Raw genomic sequence first — 12,014 nt, 5'->3', positions numbered from 1 at the left:
GCTGGTGAGCTGGGGCGGGGCGGGCGCGGCACCCTGGTCACCCGGGGGAAGGGCAGGGAGGAAGGGGCCCCACAATGGACCTTGCTCCCCTGACTGCCTTGAAGTTTCCTATTGCTGACCCCAAGCCTCCCCGCAACCAGGTTAGCCAGCTGAGGTCTGACTGTGTCTCGGGCCAGGACTAGTGAGGCTCGGGGCTGAAGCCAGAGGGCCTGGCTGACACCACTGAGAGCAGCGATTGCCCTGTCCTCCCGGTGTGGAAGTGGGGCAGCTCCTGTCTGCGCTGGGCACACTGCCACACCTTCCTGAGCCCGGAAATCTGGAGGCCGCTGCTTTCCCCTCCATCCCTTGGTCATCCCCAGGCCACCCCATGTGCCTGGCGTTGGGCCACATAGTCCAGCCCGGCCTTGCCCGGCTGGTCCTCACCCACACTGGGCCAGGTCTTTACAGCCTGGCAACTTGTCCTGCCCCCACCCCCCCACCACTTCACTCCATCACGGGGTTGCCTGCTACCTCTCTTTTGGGTCACAGTCAGTGGGGCCTCAACTGTGTGCCAGGTCCCGAGCACGCATGGGCGCATCGGAGGAGGTGCCTGCCCTCGGGAGGAGGCACTGTGGAGGGGTGGCCTCACGAGGATGACAAGACTGCCAAGATCGTTTGCAGAGCACCCCAGCCCCGGCGGCCCCCGACCCTGCAGTTTGGCCTCCCGCCGGCAGGGGGCCCCATGACCACATCTTTAGAGGGCCAGTGGCCACCTCTGGACCTTTCAGCACTTGGGGCAGCAGCGGGGAGGGAGATTGTGAGGAGAAAGCTTGGGGTCGCCTGCAAATGCGCGGTCCTAGGAGCAAGAAGGCCCGGGTTAAGTGCTGGCAGAGGGTGATGTGTGGGTGGGAGAGGGCTGGCCGCTGGTGGTGGGACCACCCTGACACTGGCAGGGTAAAGGAGCTGTGTGGCAGGTTTCCCCCGCGTCCGTGCCCAGCGTAGGCGAGGTCCTTGGGAGCAGGGTGCAATCTCACGGAGTGGGCCGTCCTTCCTGGGAAGTGAGGGGCACCCCCTGATCTGGGCCAAGCAGGGTGAGGCTTGGAGCAAGCTTGTGGGTGGCAGGGGTTCCAGGAAAGTTGCGTCTGGAGGGCCACTCTGGAGCAGGTGGGCATGCCTTGATGGCGAGAAGTGATGGGGGGCGGGGTGGCCCCTGCATGCTGGGTGCACAGTGCAACCATTTGTCCTGGACAGTTTAAGTGGGGTGGCTTTGGGTGGGGCGAGAGGTAGTGACATCAGTTTAGATGCAGCAAGTCGGCGATGCCTGAGGGACAGGAAAGTAGACACAAAGCCGCTTTTTCCTTACCCCTCTTTGCGGATCTGCAGCCAGCCTTACAGTGCATGTTTTAGGAAGGGCTCCTGCACAGACAGAAGATGCTGCTCGTAGCACTTTAGTGAGCACTTACTATATGCCACTCATTGTTCATGGGTTGGGCATGGGTTCACTTGAACCTCACCTGTGAATGAGTCAATTGGTAGCTCATCACTGTTTTCCCTTTTCACATGGGGAAACTGAGGTACAGAGAGGCTGAGGCCACACAGCTTGTGGTGGGCTGAGTATATTCCTGTCTGCTCCAGTGCCAGTGAAGTGTGACCTGGGACATAAGGACTTAAGGATGGTGTGGGGATGTTTTCCACTCCTCCCTGAGATTGCAGAGTGTAGGTGTGCTGGAGGACCCATGCTGGGTTTCGGGGTGGTCCTTGCAGGTGCTCTGTCTGCCTTCAAGTCCCATTCATTGGGAACTGGGGATTTTCCCATGGTGGGAGGGATACGGTGGGTGGCCCAGAAGTGGAGGCTTTGAGACACGCCTGGGTGCATGTGGGGTGCAGTTGCAGGGCGTGACATGGGTCCCGAGGGAGTCAGGGTGGTGCCAGGAACCCAGGGGAAAAGGCAGGCAGCAGCTGAGCTGGCAGCCTAAGCCGCACACTCTTTCCTGCCTCGCACTGCTTATGTGCATGGTGATCACGCTCTCCATCTGAGCTCACCTTTCCCCCAGGCACCCCTAGCTCCACCCCTTGTCCCCAGGCTGGCAAGATCAAAGGACTGGGTATTTCAGAAATCATGAAGAACCCCAATTTGTTCAGCTGGCTGAGGGGACTTGGGAGAGAAAGTAGCCGTAGATAGCATGGAGAGACCCTCCCAAGAGGGCACTGAGGAGCCACTGAAGGCTTTTAAGCAGGGCAGAGATGACATCAGAATTTTGCTTTAAGAGTGGTTTCCAATTGGGAGTTGTGCAGCTGGGCGTGGTGGCGCACGCCTGTAATCCCAGCACTCAGGAGGCTGAGGCAGGAGGATCGTTGTGAGTTGGAGACCAGCCTGGGCTACAAAGTGAGCTCAAGGCCAGCCTGAACTGCATAGCGAGACCCTGTCTCAAAGAAAACAAAACAAAACACAATTGGGAGTGGTGGCACTCACCTGTCATCCCCACACTTGGGAGGGGAGGCTGAGGCAGAAAAATCTTTATCAGTTCAAGGCCAGCTTGTGAGATCTTGTCTCCCCACCTCTCCCCAAAAAAGTGCTTTCTAATATATTTCAGCCCTATCTGGCCCCTTTTGACAAATATAAAATCCACACACCCATCTCTGCAGCCCTCCTCCCTCACATCCTACAGGGATTCTGACAGTCTTCCCTATCCTGTGAGCCAGGTCCTGCCCCCAGGCAGCCCCCTGAGTGGAGACCCAAGGGCTTTTTGCCAGTTTCTAATCTTAGTTCTTTTAAGCTATGTTTTTTTCTTTTTCTTTTTCTTTTCTTTTTTTTTTTTCTGGTACCGGGAATCGAACTCATGACCTTGCACTTGCCAGGCAGGCGCTGTGCCACTGAGCTAAATCCCCAGCCCCTAAGCTATGTTATTAAAAGCATGTGAGTTGACTCTGCTATATATTTCAGGTAGGTTGAATATTTTATCAAACCTGTAGTGACAGGCATTAGTACCTAGCATTACAGTAATAGCACTGTTTACCTACTATACCTTTTTGCAGCCTCTCAAACTTAAAGTTTTTTCATTGAAATGTAATTCATATACTATAAAATATACCTTTGAAAATGTACAGTTCAGTGTTTTTTTGTGTATAGTCACACAGTTTTACAACTGTCTCCAATCTCAGATTCCAGAATAATTTCATTACTCTGAAAGAAAACCTGGTACCATTAACCATGGCTTCCCATAACCACTCCTCAGCTCATGGCAACTACTAATCTGCTTCCTCAAACTTGTGGCAGTCCTCCTGCCTCAGCCTCCCGAGTGGTGGGATGATAAGCATGCACCATGAATTTGGTTTTTATTATTTTTTTGTCTTTTTAAAAAAATCTTTTGAGACTGGGTCTCACTATACAGTTTGACTGGTCTTGAATTCACTTTGTAGCCCAGGCTGCCCTTGAACTCGCAATGATCCTCCTGCCTCAGCTTCTTGAGTGCTGGGATGACAGATGTGCGCCACCATGCCCAGCATGAATTTGGTTTTTAAATATTGTGTTAAGAAATTGTATGTGTGTATTCACAAAAGATATTGGCATGTAGTTTTTCTTGTGATATATTTGGAATGAGGGTAATACTGAGATGGAAAGAGTCTCCACTTCTCTATTTTCTCAAAGAGTTTATGACAAATTAGTATTTTTTCTTCTTTAGTTATTTGGGTTTTTTTTTTTTGTGTGTGTGCTGGGAATCGAACTCAGAACTTGCACTTGCTGTACCACTGAGCTATATCCCCAGCCCTTCTTTAGTTATTCGATAGAATGCATCAGTGAAGGTACATGGTCTTGGATTTTTGTTGTGGGAAGATTTGCAATTATTCCATCCAAGTCTATTCTGATCCATCCTCCCTCCTTCCCTCCCTCCCTCCCTCCCTCCCTTCCTTCCTTCCTTCCTTCCTTCCTTCCTTCCTTCCTTCCTTCCTTCCTTCCTTCCTTCCTTCGTTTTTTGGGACAGGGTCTTGCTATGTAGCCCAGGCTGGCCTTGGACTTGCAGCAATCCTTCCACCTCAGCTTCCTGAGTGCTGGGATGACAGGCACGTGCCACCACATCCCAGTTTAAGTCTTTTCTAGTTTCTATTACTTTTGTTTGACCTGTGAGCTATTTAGAAGTGTGCTGTTTAATCTCTAGATTTTTAGATTTCTTTGATTCATTGATTCTGTTTCTCTTTTCCTTCTGCCACTTCTAGTGCACTGTGACTTGTGTTGTGACCTAGGTTTGAGCTGTTCTTCAAACGTTCTATGCTTGCTAATGTTCTGTGATGAAATTGAGAGAAGAAAATTCAAATTCATATGACAGTTGGATATTTCAATGCCACATTTTCAATAATTGATAAACTGAGACAGGGTCTCCGTAAGTCACTAAAATGCCCATCCTGGGCTCAATGTGATCCTTCTGCCTCAGCCTCCCAGAGTGCTGGAATAACAGGTATGTACTACCATGCTGCCCTCTTGCTTTCTTTTTTTGTATGTCCTCTTGCTTTCTGACTGCCTTCTTTTGTGTTAAATGTTTTAGCATACCATTTTATTTCCTGTGGTTTTTTAAAAAGAAATTTTGAGACAAGTTCTTGCTATATAGTTCAGGCTGTCCTTGAACTCGTAGCAATCCTACTGCCTCAGCCTCCCAGAGTGCTGGGATGACAGGCATATGCCACTGCACCAGACTGAATTTTGTGTTTTTAAAAGAATAGAAGAAATTACCAGGTATGGTGGTGCACACCTGTCATCCTAGCACTCTGGGAGACTGAGGCAGAAGGATCACCATGAGTTCGAGGTCAGCTTGGACAACACAGTGAGATTCTGTCTCAAAAAGCCCCTCCCCCCAAAAAAAGAAGAAATGAAGAGAAACGTACTGAGACTTTTTTTTCAGTGCTAGGGATAGAACCCAGGGCCTTGCACATGTTAGGCAAATGCTCTGCCCCTGAGCCATACCTCACCCTGTGTGACTTTTATATTAATTCATTTATTTATGATTTCTGTTGGTCTTCATTTTGCGGGTTTTTATTTTCTCTTTTTGAGGCAGGGTCTCACTATGTGGCCCGGGCTGACTCTGAACTTGCCACAGTCCTCCTGCCTCAGCCTCCCGAGTGCTGGGATGACTGTGTGCTACCACGCCTAGCTAATTTGTTTTGTTTGTTTGTTTGTCTTTTTGAGGCAGGGTGTCAATATGCAGTTCAGGCTGGACTTGAGCTCACTTTGTAGCCTGCTAAGATTACAGGTGTGCGCCACCGTGCCCAGCTAACTTTTTTTTTGTACTGGGAATTGCACTCAGGACCTTGCACTTGCCAGGCAGGCGCTGTGCTGCTGAGCTATATCCCTGGCTTGCCTAGCTAATTTTTAATGAAATTCCATTATTGCACAGATAGAATGATGGCTTTCACTTGAGCATATCAGTCCATGTTCCTTGAATCCCTCACCCTTCTACCTTCACAGCATCTCTTCTTTCTAGATTCCACAGGAGAGAGAACATGTGCAATTTGTGTTTTTCTTGTGTAACTTTTCCCTGAAGTGTGCATCACTGGTGTCTCTGCTAAGGTTGTTTCTAGTTTTAAAAAGTGTGTAACCTGTTTTTTTTTTTTTTTTTTTGTGTGTGTGTGTGTGTGTTTGAGACAGGGTCTCACTATGCAGTTCAGGCTGGCCTTGAGCTCACTTTGTAGCCCAGGCTGGCCTCGAACTCGCAACAATGCTCCTCAGCCTCCCGAGTGCTGGGATTATAGGCATGTGCCACTGTAACCCGGTTTAAAATGTTTAGCTTGAGCTGGGTGTACTGGTGCACACTGGGAGGCTGGGGCAGGAGGATCAGAAGTTCAAGCCCAGCCTGGATAACTTAGTGAGACTCTGTCTCCAAAACATTGTGGGTTTTTGTTTGTTTGTTTGTTTGTTTTTTGTTGTTTAAGACATTATCTCACTATGTAGCCTAGGCTGGCCTTGAACTCATGGTGATCCTCTTGCCTCTGCCTCCAATGTGCTGGGATTGCGCCACCATGCCCGGATCAAGAAAATTATTTTCAAGAAGGCCTGGGGATGTGGCAAAGGCCCTGGGTTCAAACCCCAGTACCGGCAGGGTGCTCTCCCAGCTTTGTGTGGTGGGCGCACCGCTTGGCCCTGTGCTGCTGGCTACCTGGGACAAGTTGCTCCCGGGACAGTGCTACTGCAAACTCAGTGAGCCCTTCGTGCCAGGGCAGAGGAGTTGCTGGTCTTCACGGCTGCCATGGTGAGCAGACCAGAAGGGAGGGGCAAAGCCTCAGGCCAGGTGCCACCCACTTCCGCTGTCCGTACCTGGTGCCCCGCTGCCAGCTCCTGCACCTTTGTCTGGTTTACAGATCCAGAAGGATTCTTTGAGCAAGTTTTTGTTTGTTCATTTGTTTGAGACAAGGTCTCGCTGATATAGATCAGGTTGGCCTTAAACTGGTGGCAGTCCTGCCTCAGCCTCCGAGTGCTGATGACAGGCATGTGCTACCTCGCCTGGCTGCTTCTTATCGATGTTGTCAGTTTTCAGGTCGCTTTTTGGGGGAGATTGTTTGCTGGGATCCGCATTTGGCCATAGCTGGAGTCTTGTCCTTCCCACCTCTTTTTCGTCCCATCCTTTCGATCGGTCTCATAAATAGCTTAGAGCTGGCTTCTTCAAAATCCTGTCTTTAGTTTGCTTAGCTATGGCTGGCTCTATTTTTGACATGCTATGTTTCTGTTTCTTTGTTTCCTTCTCTTAACTTTTGGATTAGAGGAAATTTTCCTTCATTGTTTGATTTCCCCAGCACTCTATGTATGTCCCCACAGACGTCACTCTAGAAAATGTAATGAAACTTGAAGTGAGTCACTCTCAAGATGGCAACTAGAGGGCACGCTTGTCATCCCAACACTGGGAAGCTGAGGCAGGAAGATCCCCGTGAGTTCAAGGCCAGCCTGAACAGTGAGCTTGAAGCCAGCCTGGATTATATAGCAAGACTTTTTTTTTTTTTTTGTCTTTTTGAGACGGGGTCTCTCTATGCAGTTCAGGCTGGGCTTGAGCTCACTCTGTAGCCCAGGCTGGTCTCGAACTTGCAACGATCCTCCTGCCTCAGCCTCCTCAGTGCTGGGATTACAGGTGTGTGCTACCACACCAGGCTATAGCAAGACCTTTATAAAAAAAAAAACAAAACAAAACCCCCTCTGCACCAGCACAGTTCTGGTTTCCAGTTTCCAATGCTGGGCGTGGCTAGGCTAGAAAGTCATCAGACCAGAAATAAGGACCTAGTGGAAGTAGCAGCAGGTCATTTGCCCCTCTTGGCTCCATCCAGGAATGGAGGTCATGCTGCCAGCCACTGCTGGGCACGTAGGCACTTGGCTGGTCAGAGCAGGACCTCTAGCTGCCGGGCTGCTTGGGGGAGAGTGGAGCGGTGCCTGGGCTTGCCGGACACCGTGTGGGCCAGCAGAGTTCACACTGGACCTGCAAGATTCCTGCTGGGTTTGCACTGGTGGCCCTCAGGGGCTGGGTCACAGGCTCCCGCCAAGACAGGTCTGGAACAGGTTCCTGGCCCCATGGAATGTGTCCCCTCCTGTCACCTCACCACTTATCACTGCTGGCCTCCTTCAGCACATGGTTTCCAGCAGTGACCATCAGGAGTGGACATGTGCTGGAAGGAACCCAGGGGGCCCAGGCCAGGCAGATACAGCAGGGGTGCTAGGACAATCACACCCAGGCTTCAGATAACTGGGCTTCCATGGCAGGGGTGCCAGGCCACAGGGAGCCACCAGGAAGGGTGGGGAGGACTGGGGGACACGCAGCATCACTCTACCTTGTCACCAGTTGTTTTAAAAAAATAAAAAAACAAAAAACCAAACCAAACTAAACTAAAACAACAAACACAGAGCTGTATCTCAATTCTGCTAAGATAGCACATTTTGAAATTATATAATACCAAATCTAAGTATGATGTAGGGGCTTAAAGACAGGTTCTAGCTATGTAGTTCAGGCTGACTTGAACTCACTCTGTTGCCTAGGCTGGCCTTGAACTCATGGTGGCCCTCCTGCTTCAGCCTCCTGAGTCCCAGGATGACAAGTGCGTGCCAGCACAGCCGTGCTTGCGCTTCTGCTCATTACACATCTTGGAGTGCTGTGGAGGGACGGTGTGCAGTCAGTGTGGGCAGCACAACCCCCGACGGAGGGCTGACGCTCATCTCAGCTGGGCCTGCTGGGGCTGTTCTGTCTGCACTCTTACACAACTGTCCTCAGCTTTGCTATTTGTATGGGGTTGTCACACTCTAAGTAAAATCTGTAGCAGAATTGGCAAAAAAAGCAGGCACTCAAGCATAAGTGCCACATGATTTCTCCTATATGAGAAACCCAAAGTGTAAATAAAAGAGCAAAATAAAAGATAGTAGGAAATGGGGAGGCAGATCTTTTACAAAAGGGAAGGGAACAAGAGAGGGAGGGGGTCAGGAAGGAGGGGAGGGGTGAAAGGGAGCGGAAATGTGTTCCACACGTCCCCACTGCCGGTGAGGAGCGGGATCATTACATACTGCAAACGTGGACTGATTGAAAAGTAGAAATGTTAAAAAGATCATATAAGCTGGATGTGGTGGCACACGCCTCTCATCCCAGCACTCAGGTGGCTGAGGCAGGAGGATCTTTTTGAGTTTAAGGCCAGCCTGGGCTACTCAGCGAGACCTTGTCTAAAAAAATAAAAGGCCCCATCCTCACGTCTTTCTGTGGGGTGATCTATTTGTTCTCCACTGTTGTCACAAGTCACAAGTGCAGGGGCTTAAAACAAGGCAATGTCACTAATGTTCTACAGGTCAGCAGATCAGAGGAGATTTCCCTGGTGTCACATGAGGGCTGTGGCCCCGGAGCTGCTCCCCCTTCTGAACTCAGGGATCCTCCTGATTGTCACCTCAGAGCCATCTGTTATTCTCTCAGCAACCCTGCCGTCAGGTCACATGCTTTGTGTCTTCGAGACAGGGTCTCGTTATGTAGCTTAGGCTGGCCTCAAACCCACCATGCTGGGTGACACCCTCTAGCTGCCCTCTGCTCTGCCTTGTCCCTGTGGCAGAGGATGACAGTTTCATAGTCCCTCCAGTGACAGCAAGGACAAGGACCCTGTCCCCCTCCCCCCGCAACACCCCAAGGAGCTCAGGAAGCAGCACGTCTCAGTCCAGTATCTTAAATAAACCGTTTATTTCAGGAGGAACAATTAAAGAAAGCAATCATGATGTGGATTACAAAAACAAGCGCGGCCCTCACCCAGTTTCAAGGGTGACAAAGGACTGCCAGCCCCAGGCCGGGCGTGGCTGTGGTGTGTGACTCCGTGTGTCTGCAGCTTGGCTCCATCCCACCCCAAACCCACAGCGGCTGTGCAAGCCCCAGAGCCACCAATCAAGGCCTTCATTCTTCTTCCTCCCTGTCCCTGCTGGACACCCCGTCCCCTCAGGGCCGTCCCAAAGGGTTCCAGGGGTCCCCTCACAACCAGATGTGCGGCCGGGCACCCAGAGAGGCTGTCCCCGGGGATGCCGGCCACCCACCAATCTCTGGGTCCAGTGTTCACCCAAGCCGGGGTCGTATAAGCGGGGAGGGCCTACACTGGTGGTCGTGACCAGCTCCTCCTCACAAGTGGCCACTGGGGAGTGGGAAAGGGCTGGGAGCAGGTCCCTGGGGCAGAGGAGGTGGCGCAGACAGCCCGCTGGAATGGTCCCTTGGCTAGGGAGCCTCCGAAGAGGGAAGTAACAGTCGCAGAAGAGGCAGGTGCTAAAGCGTGGGGGACAGGCCAGTGGCCCCGGCTGGCCCCTAGGCACATTTCATGGGGTTCCCGTGGCTGTCCCGAGTGGGCAGGGTGGCCTTGCTGTGCCACCCGTGTGAGGTATTGAGCTTTCCCTCCCCCCAACCCCCATGAGGCTGTGCCCTCCCCTCCCCCCTCTTGGGTGACCTAGCACCACTGGGCAGGGTGGGCGGGGAGCAGCCCTCAGCCCCTCCGAGCCCTATGTGGGGTCCAGCTCGAAGACCCCGTCGCTGGTGGGGGTGGTGAAGAAAGATGGGGGGTCAGAAGCTACAGAGCCCTGGCCCCGCAGGCGCCGCTCCTCTAGGCGCAGGCTGCGCTCGAAATCCAGCAGCTGCCCCATGAAGTTGAAGTTGGGCGAGATGTTGGACTTCTTCCTCTTCACCAGGTCGTAGGCGTCATTGAGGGACAAGTGCAGCTTCTGCATGAGGTAGGCCACGGTGACGGTGACAGAGCGGCTGACTCCTGCCAGGCAGTGGACGAGCACCCCGCAGTTCTGGGACAAGGCCTCATCTGGGCAGGGCAGTGCGGGGTCAGTGACCCAAGTACAGCCATGCCAGGTGGCCTTGTGGAGAAAGGGGCCCTCGAGGCCCTCGGCTTGCCCTCCCCCAAGTGCCATCGGGGAAGGGGAAGGGCCAGGCCAGGTCAAAGGTGTCGGCAAGGGGGCACAGGACTCACCAATGAACGTGATGGCCTCCGGAAAGAACTGGGACAAATTTTGGCTCCAGTGGTCTGAGATGGGGATCTGCTTGTAGTGGAAGTCACCATTCTTCTCGAAGAGGTTCGGGAGGTTGGGGGTGACATTGAGGATATAGCGGATACCCAGCTTGGCCAGGCTCTCCAGGTTGGCCGAATCCCGGGCACTGCCCAGGTAGAGGTTGGGCAGGATCTGGACCGGGAAAGCAGGCATCAGCCCCACAGATGGCGTCGTGGTGGCCTCGGAATCCAGGCCACAGCTCATGGACTCACGGTCAACTTCAGACTCGGTGTCAGAGTAGTCGGAGGGCAGGCACAGGCTGCCCAGCCCCACTACGGGCAGGGGGCTGGGCAATGGCGCCAGGCCCAGGCCTGCGCGGTTGCTGAGGCTGGTCTCACACAGGTGGGGGCACTCGGCCTGGAACCTGCTGAAGCCACCTGTTGGGGGAGAAGGTCCTGCTGGTGACCACCTGCTGAGTGCCTGAGGCAAAGGACAGGGAGCCGCCCCATCCAGATCCCGGAGGGCAGAGCTAAAGGCCAGCAGCTTCATGTGCCCTGGGGGCTGCGGGAGGCTGTTTTTGCCGCAGGTCCAGCACCCACTGCAGCTACTGGAAGCTTGAGTCATGGGGCGGGTCAAGCTACCCAAAGGGCCTCAGGGCCCCAAGGCTGAGCAGCAGCAGGGACAGTGGCCATCAATTCAAGAAGGGACAATCGGGTGTGCGTTCACCGCCTGAGCCGCTGCCTAAGCTGATGCCGACAGGGAATGGGACACAATGTGACAGTCCCAGAAGCCACATATCCTCAGTCTGCAGTGCAGGGCCTCTGTCCTTGGGCTGGGGCCAGGGGGCCTGCAAACCTGACACCTTCTATGTTTCTCTAACCCCAGGGCAGCCCCAGGCACTTTCCTGGTGGCCGACAGTGTGGAACATGGGGACGGCTGGCTCTGTGGGTTCATGGGAACCTCGAGCCTCCCTGAGGAGAGGCTTCTGGGCTTGGCGAGGAGCAGACAGGCCTGTGGCAGCCTGTTGTCCCCTCCAACAGCCCATTTGTCCTGCACCCGGCCCTGGTCTCTACTTCTTGTCCTGCACGGCTTGTCCAGGGGTCTTTCTTTGATGGTCTGGTCTCCTGCCACTGGCCCAACTCCCTGCTCCACGCTATGTAGCCCCACTTGCCCTCAAACTTGCTGGGATCCTCCTGCCTCAGCCTCCTGAGCGCTTGGTGCAACTTTGTTCTTGAGCATCCTGTGAACTGCGTAGGCTGGCCAGGTTCTGGGACTTAGGGGTGAAGTACCTGCCCAAGGTCTCACTCCAGCTCTCTCCCCTCAAAACAGCCTGGCCCGGAAATGCAATCTGGGAGGGAGGCTCACCTCCACCTCGCTTTAGCCACAGAAAGACTGGGCGCCCAGGGTCAGCCATGCACGCACCCCCTGAGGGCCCTGCTCCCACCTGCACCCCCACTTACCCTGGAGATAGTAGGCCAGGTAGCCTTCCTCGCGCAGCTTCTGCAGCAGGATGCCCAGCACTGACTCGGCCTCCCACTCCTCAGCCTCGGCTCCGGCCCCGGCC

General features: G+C 53.4%; 1 protein-coding gene across 1 annotated transcript in view; it reads right to left on the bottom strand.

Annotated features, from left to right (window-relative positions):
• Positions 1–9,141: 9,141 nt before the first annotated feature.
• Positions 9,142–12,014, bottom strand: part of Dusp9 (dual specificity phosphatase 9) — a 3,993-nt gene continuing 1,120 nt past the window's right edge. Inside the window, exons 3-5 of the mRNA XM_013509676.1 lie at positions 11,911–12,014; positions 10,432–10,887; positions 9,142–10,266 (exon numbers count right to left, since the gene is read on the bottom strand). The exon at positions 11,911–12,014 is cut by the window's right edge and continues 3 nt beyond it. Coding sequence (XP_013365130.1) covers positions 9,956–10,266; positions 10,432–10,887; positions 11,911–12,014 — 871 coding nt within the window. The 3' untranslated portion in view covers positions 9,142–9,955. The remainder of the gene's footprint in view (positions 10,267–10,431; positions 10,888–11,910) is intronic.

This window comes from Chinchilla lanigera, unplaced genomic scaffold (genome assembly GCF_000276665.1).
Source record: "Chinchilla lanigera isolate Chin_1 unplaced genomic scaffold, ChiLan1.0 scaffold00179, whole genome shotgun sequence".
Taxonomy (NCBI): Eukaryota; Metazoa; Chordata; class Mammalia; order Rodentia; family Chinchillidae; genus Chinchilla; species Chinchilla lanigera.
This window is presented reverse-complemented; position numbering and strand designations above follow the sequence as displayed.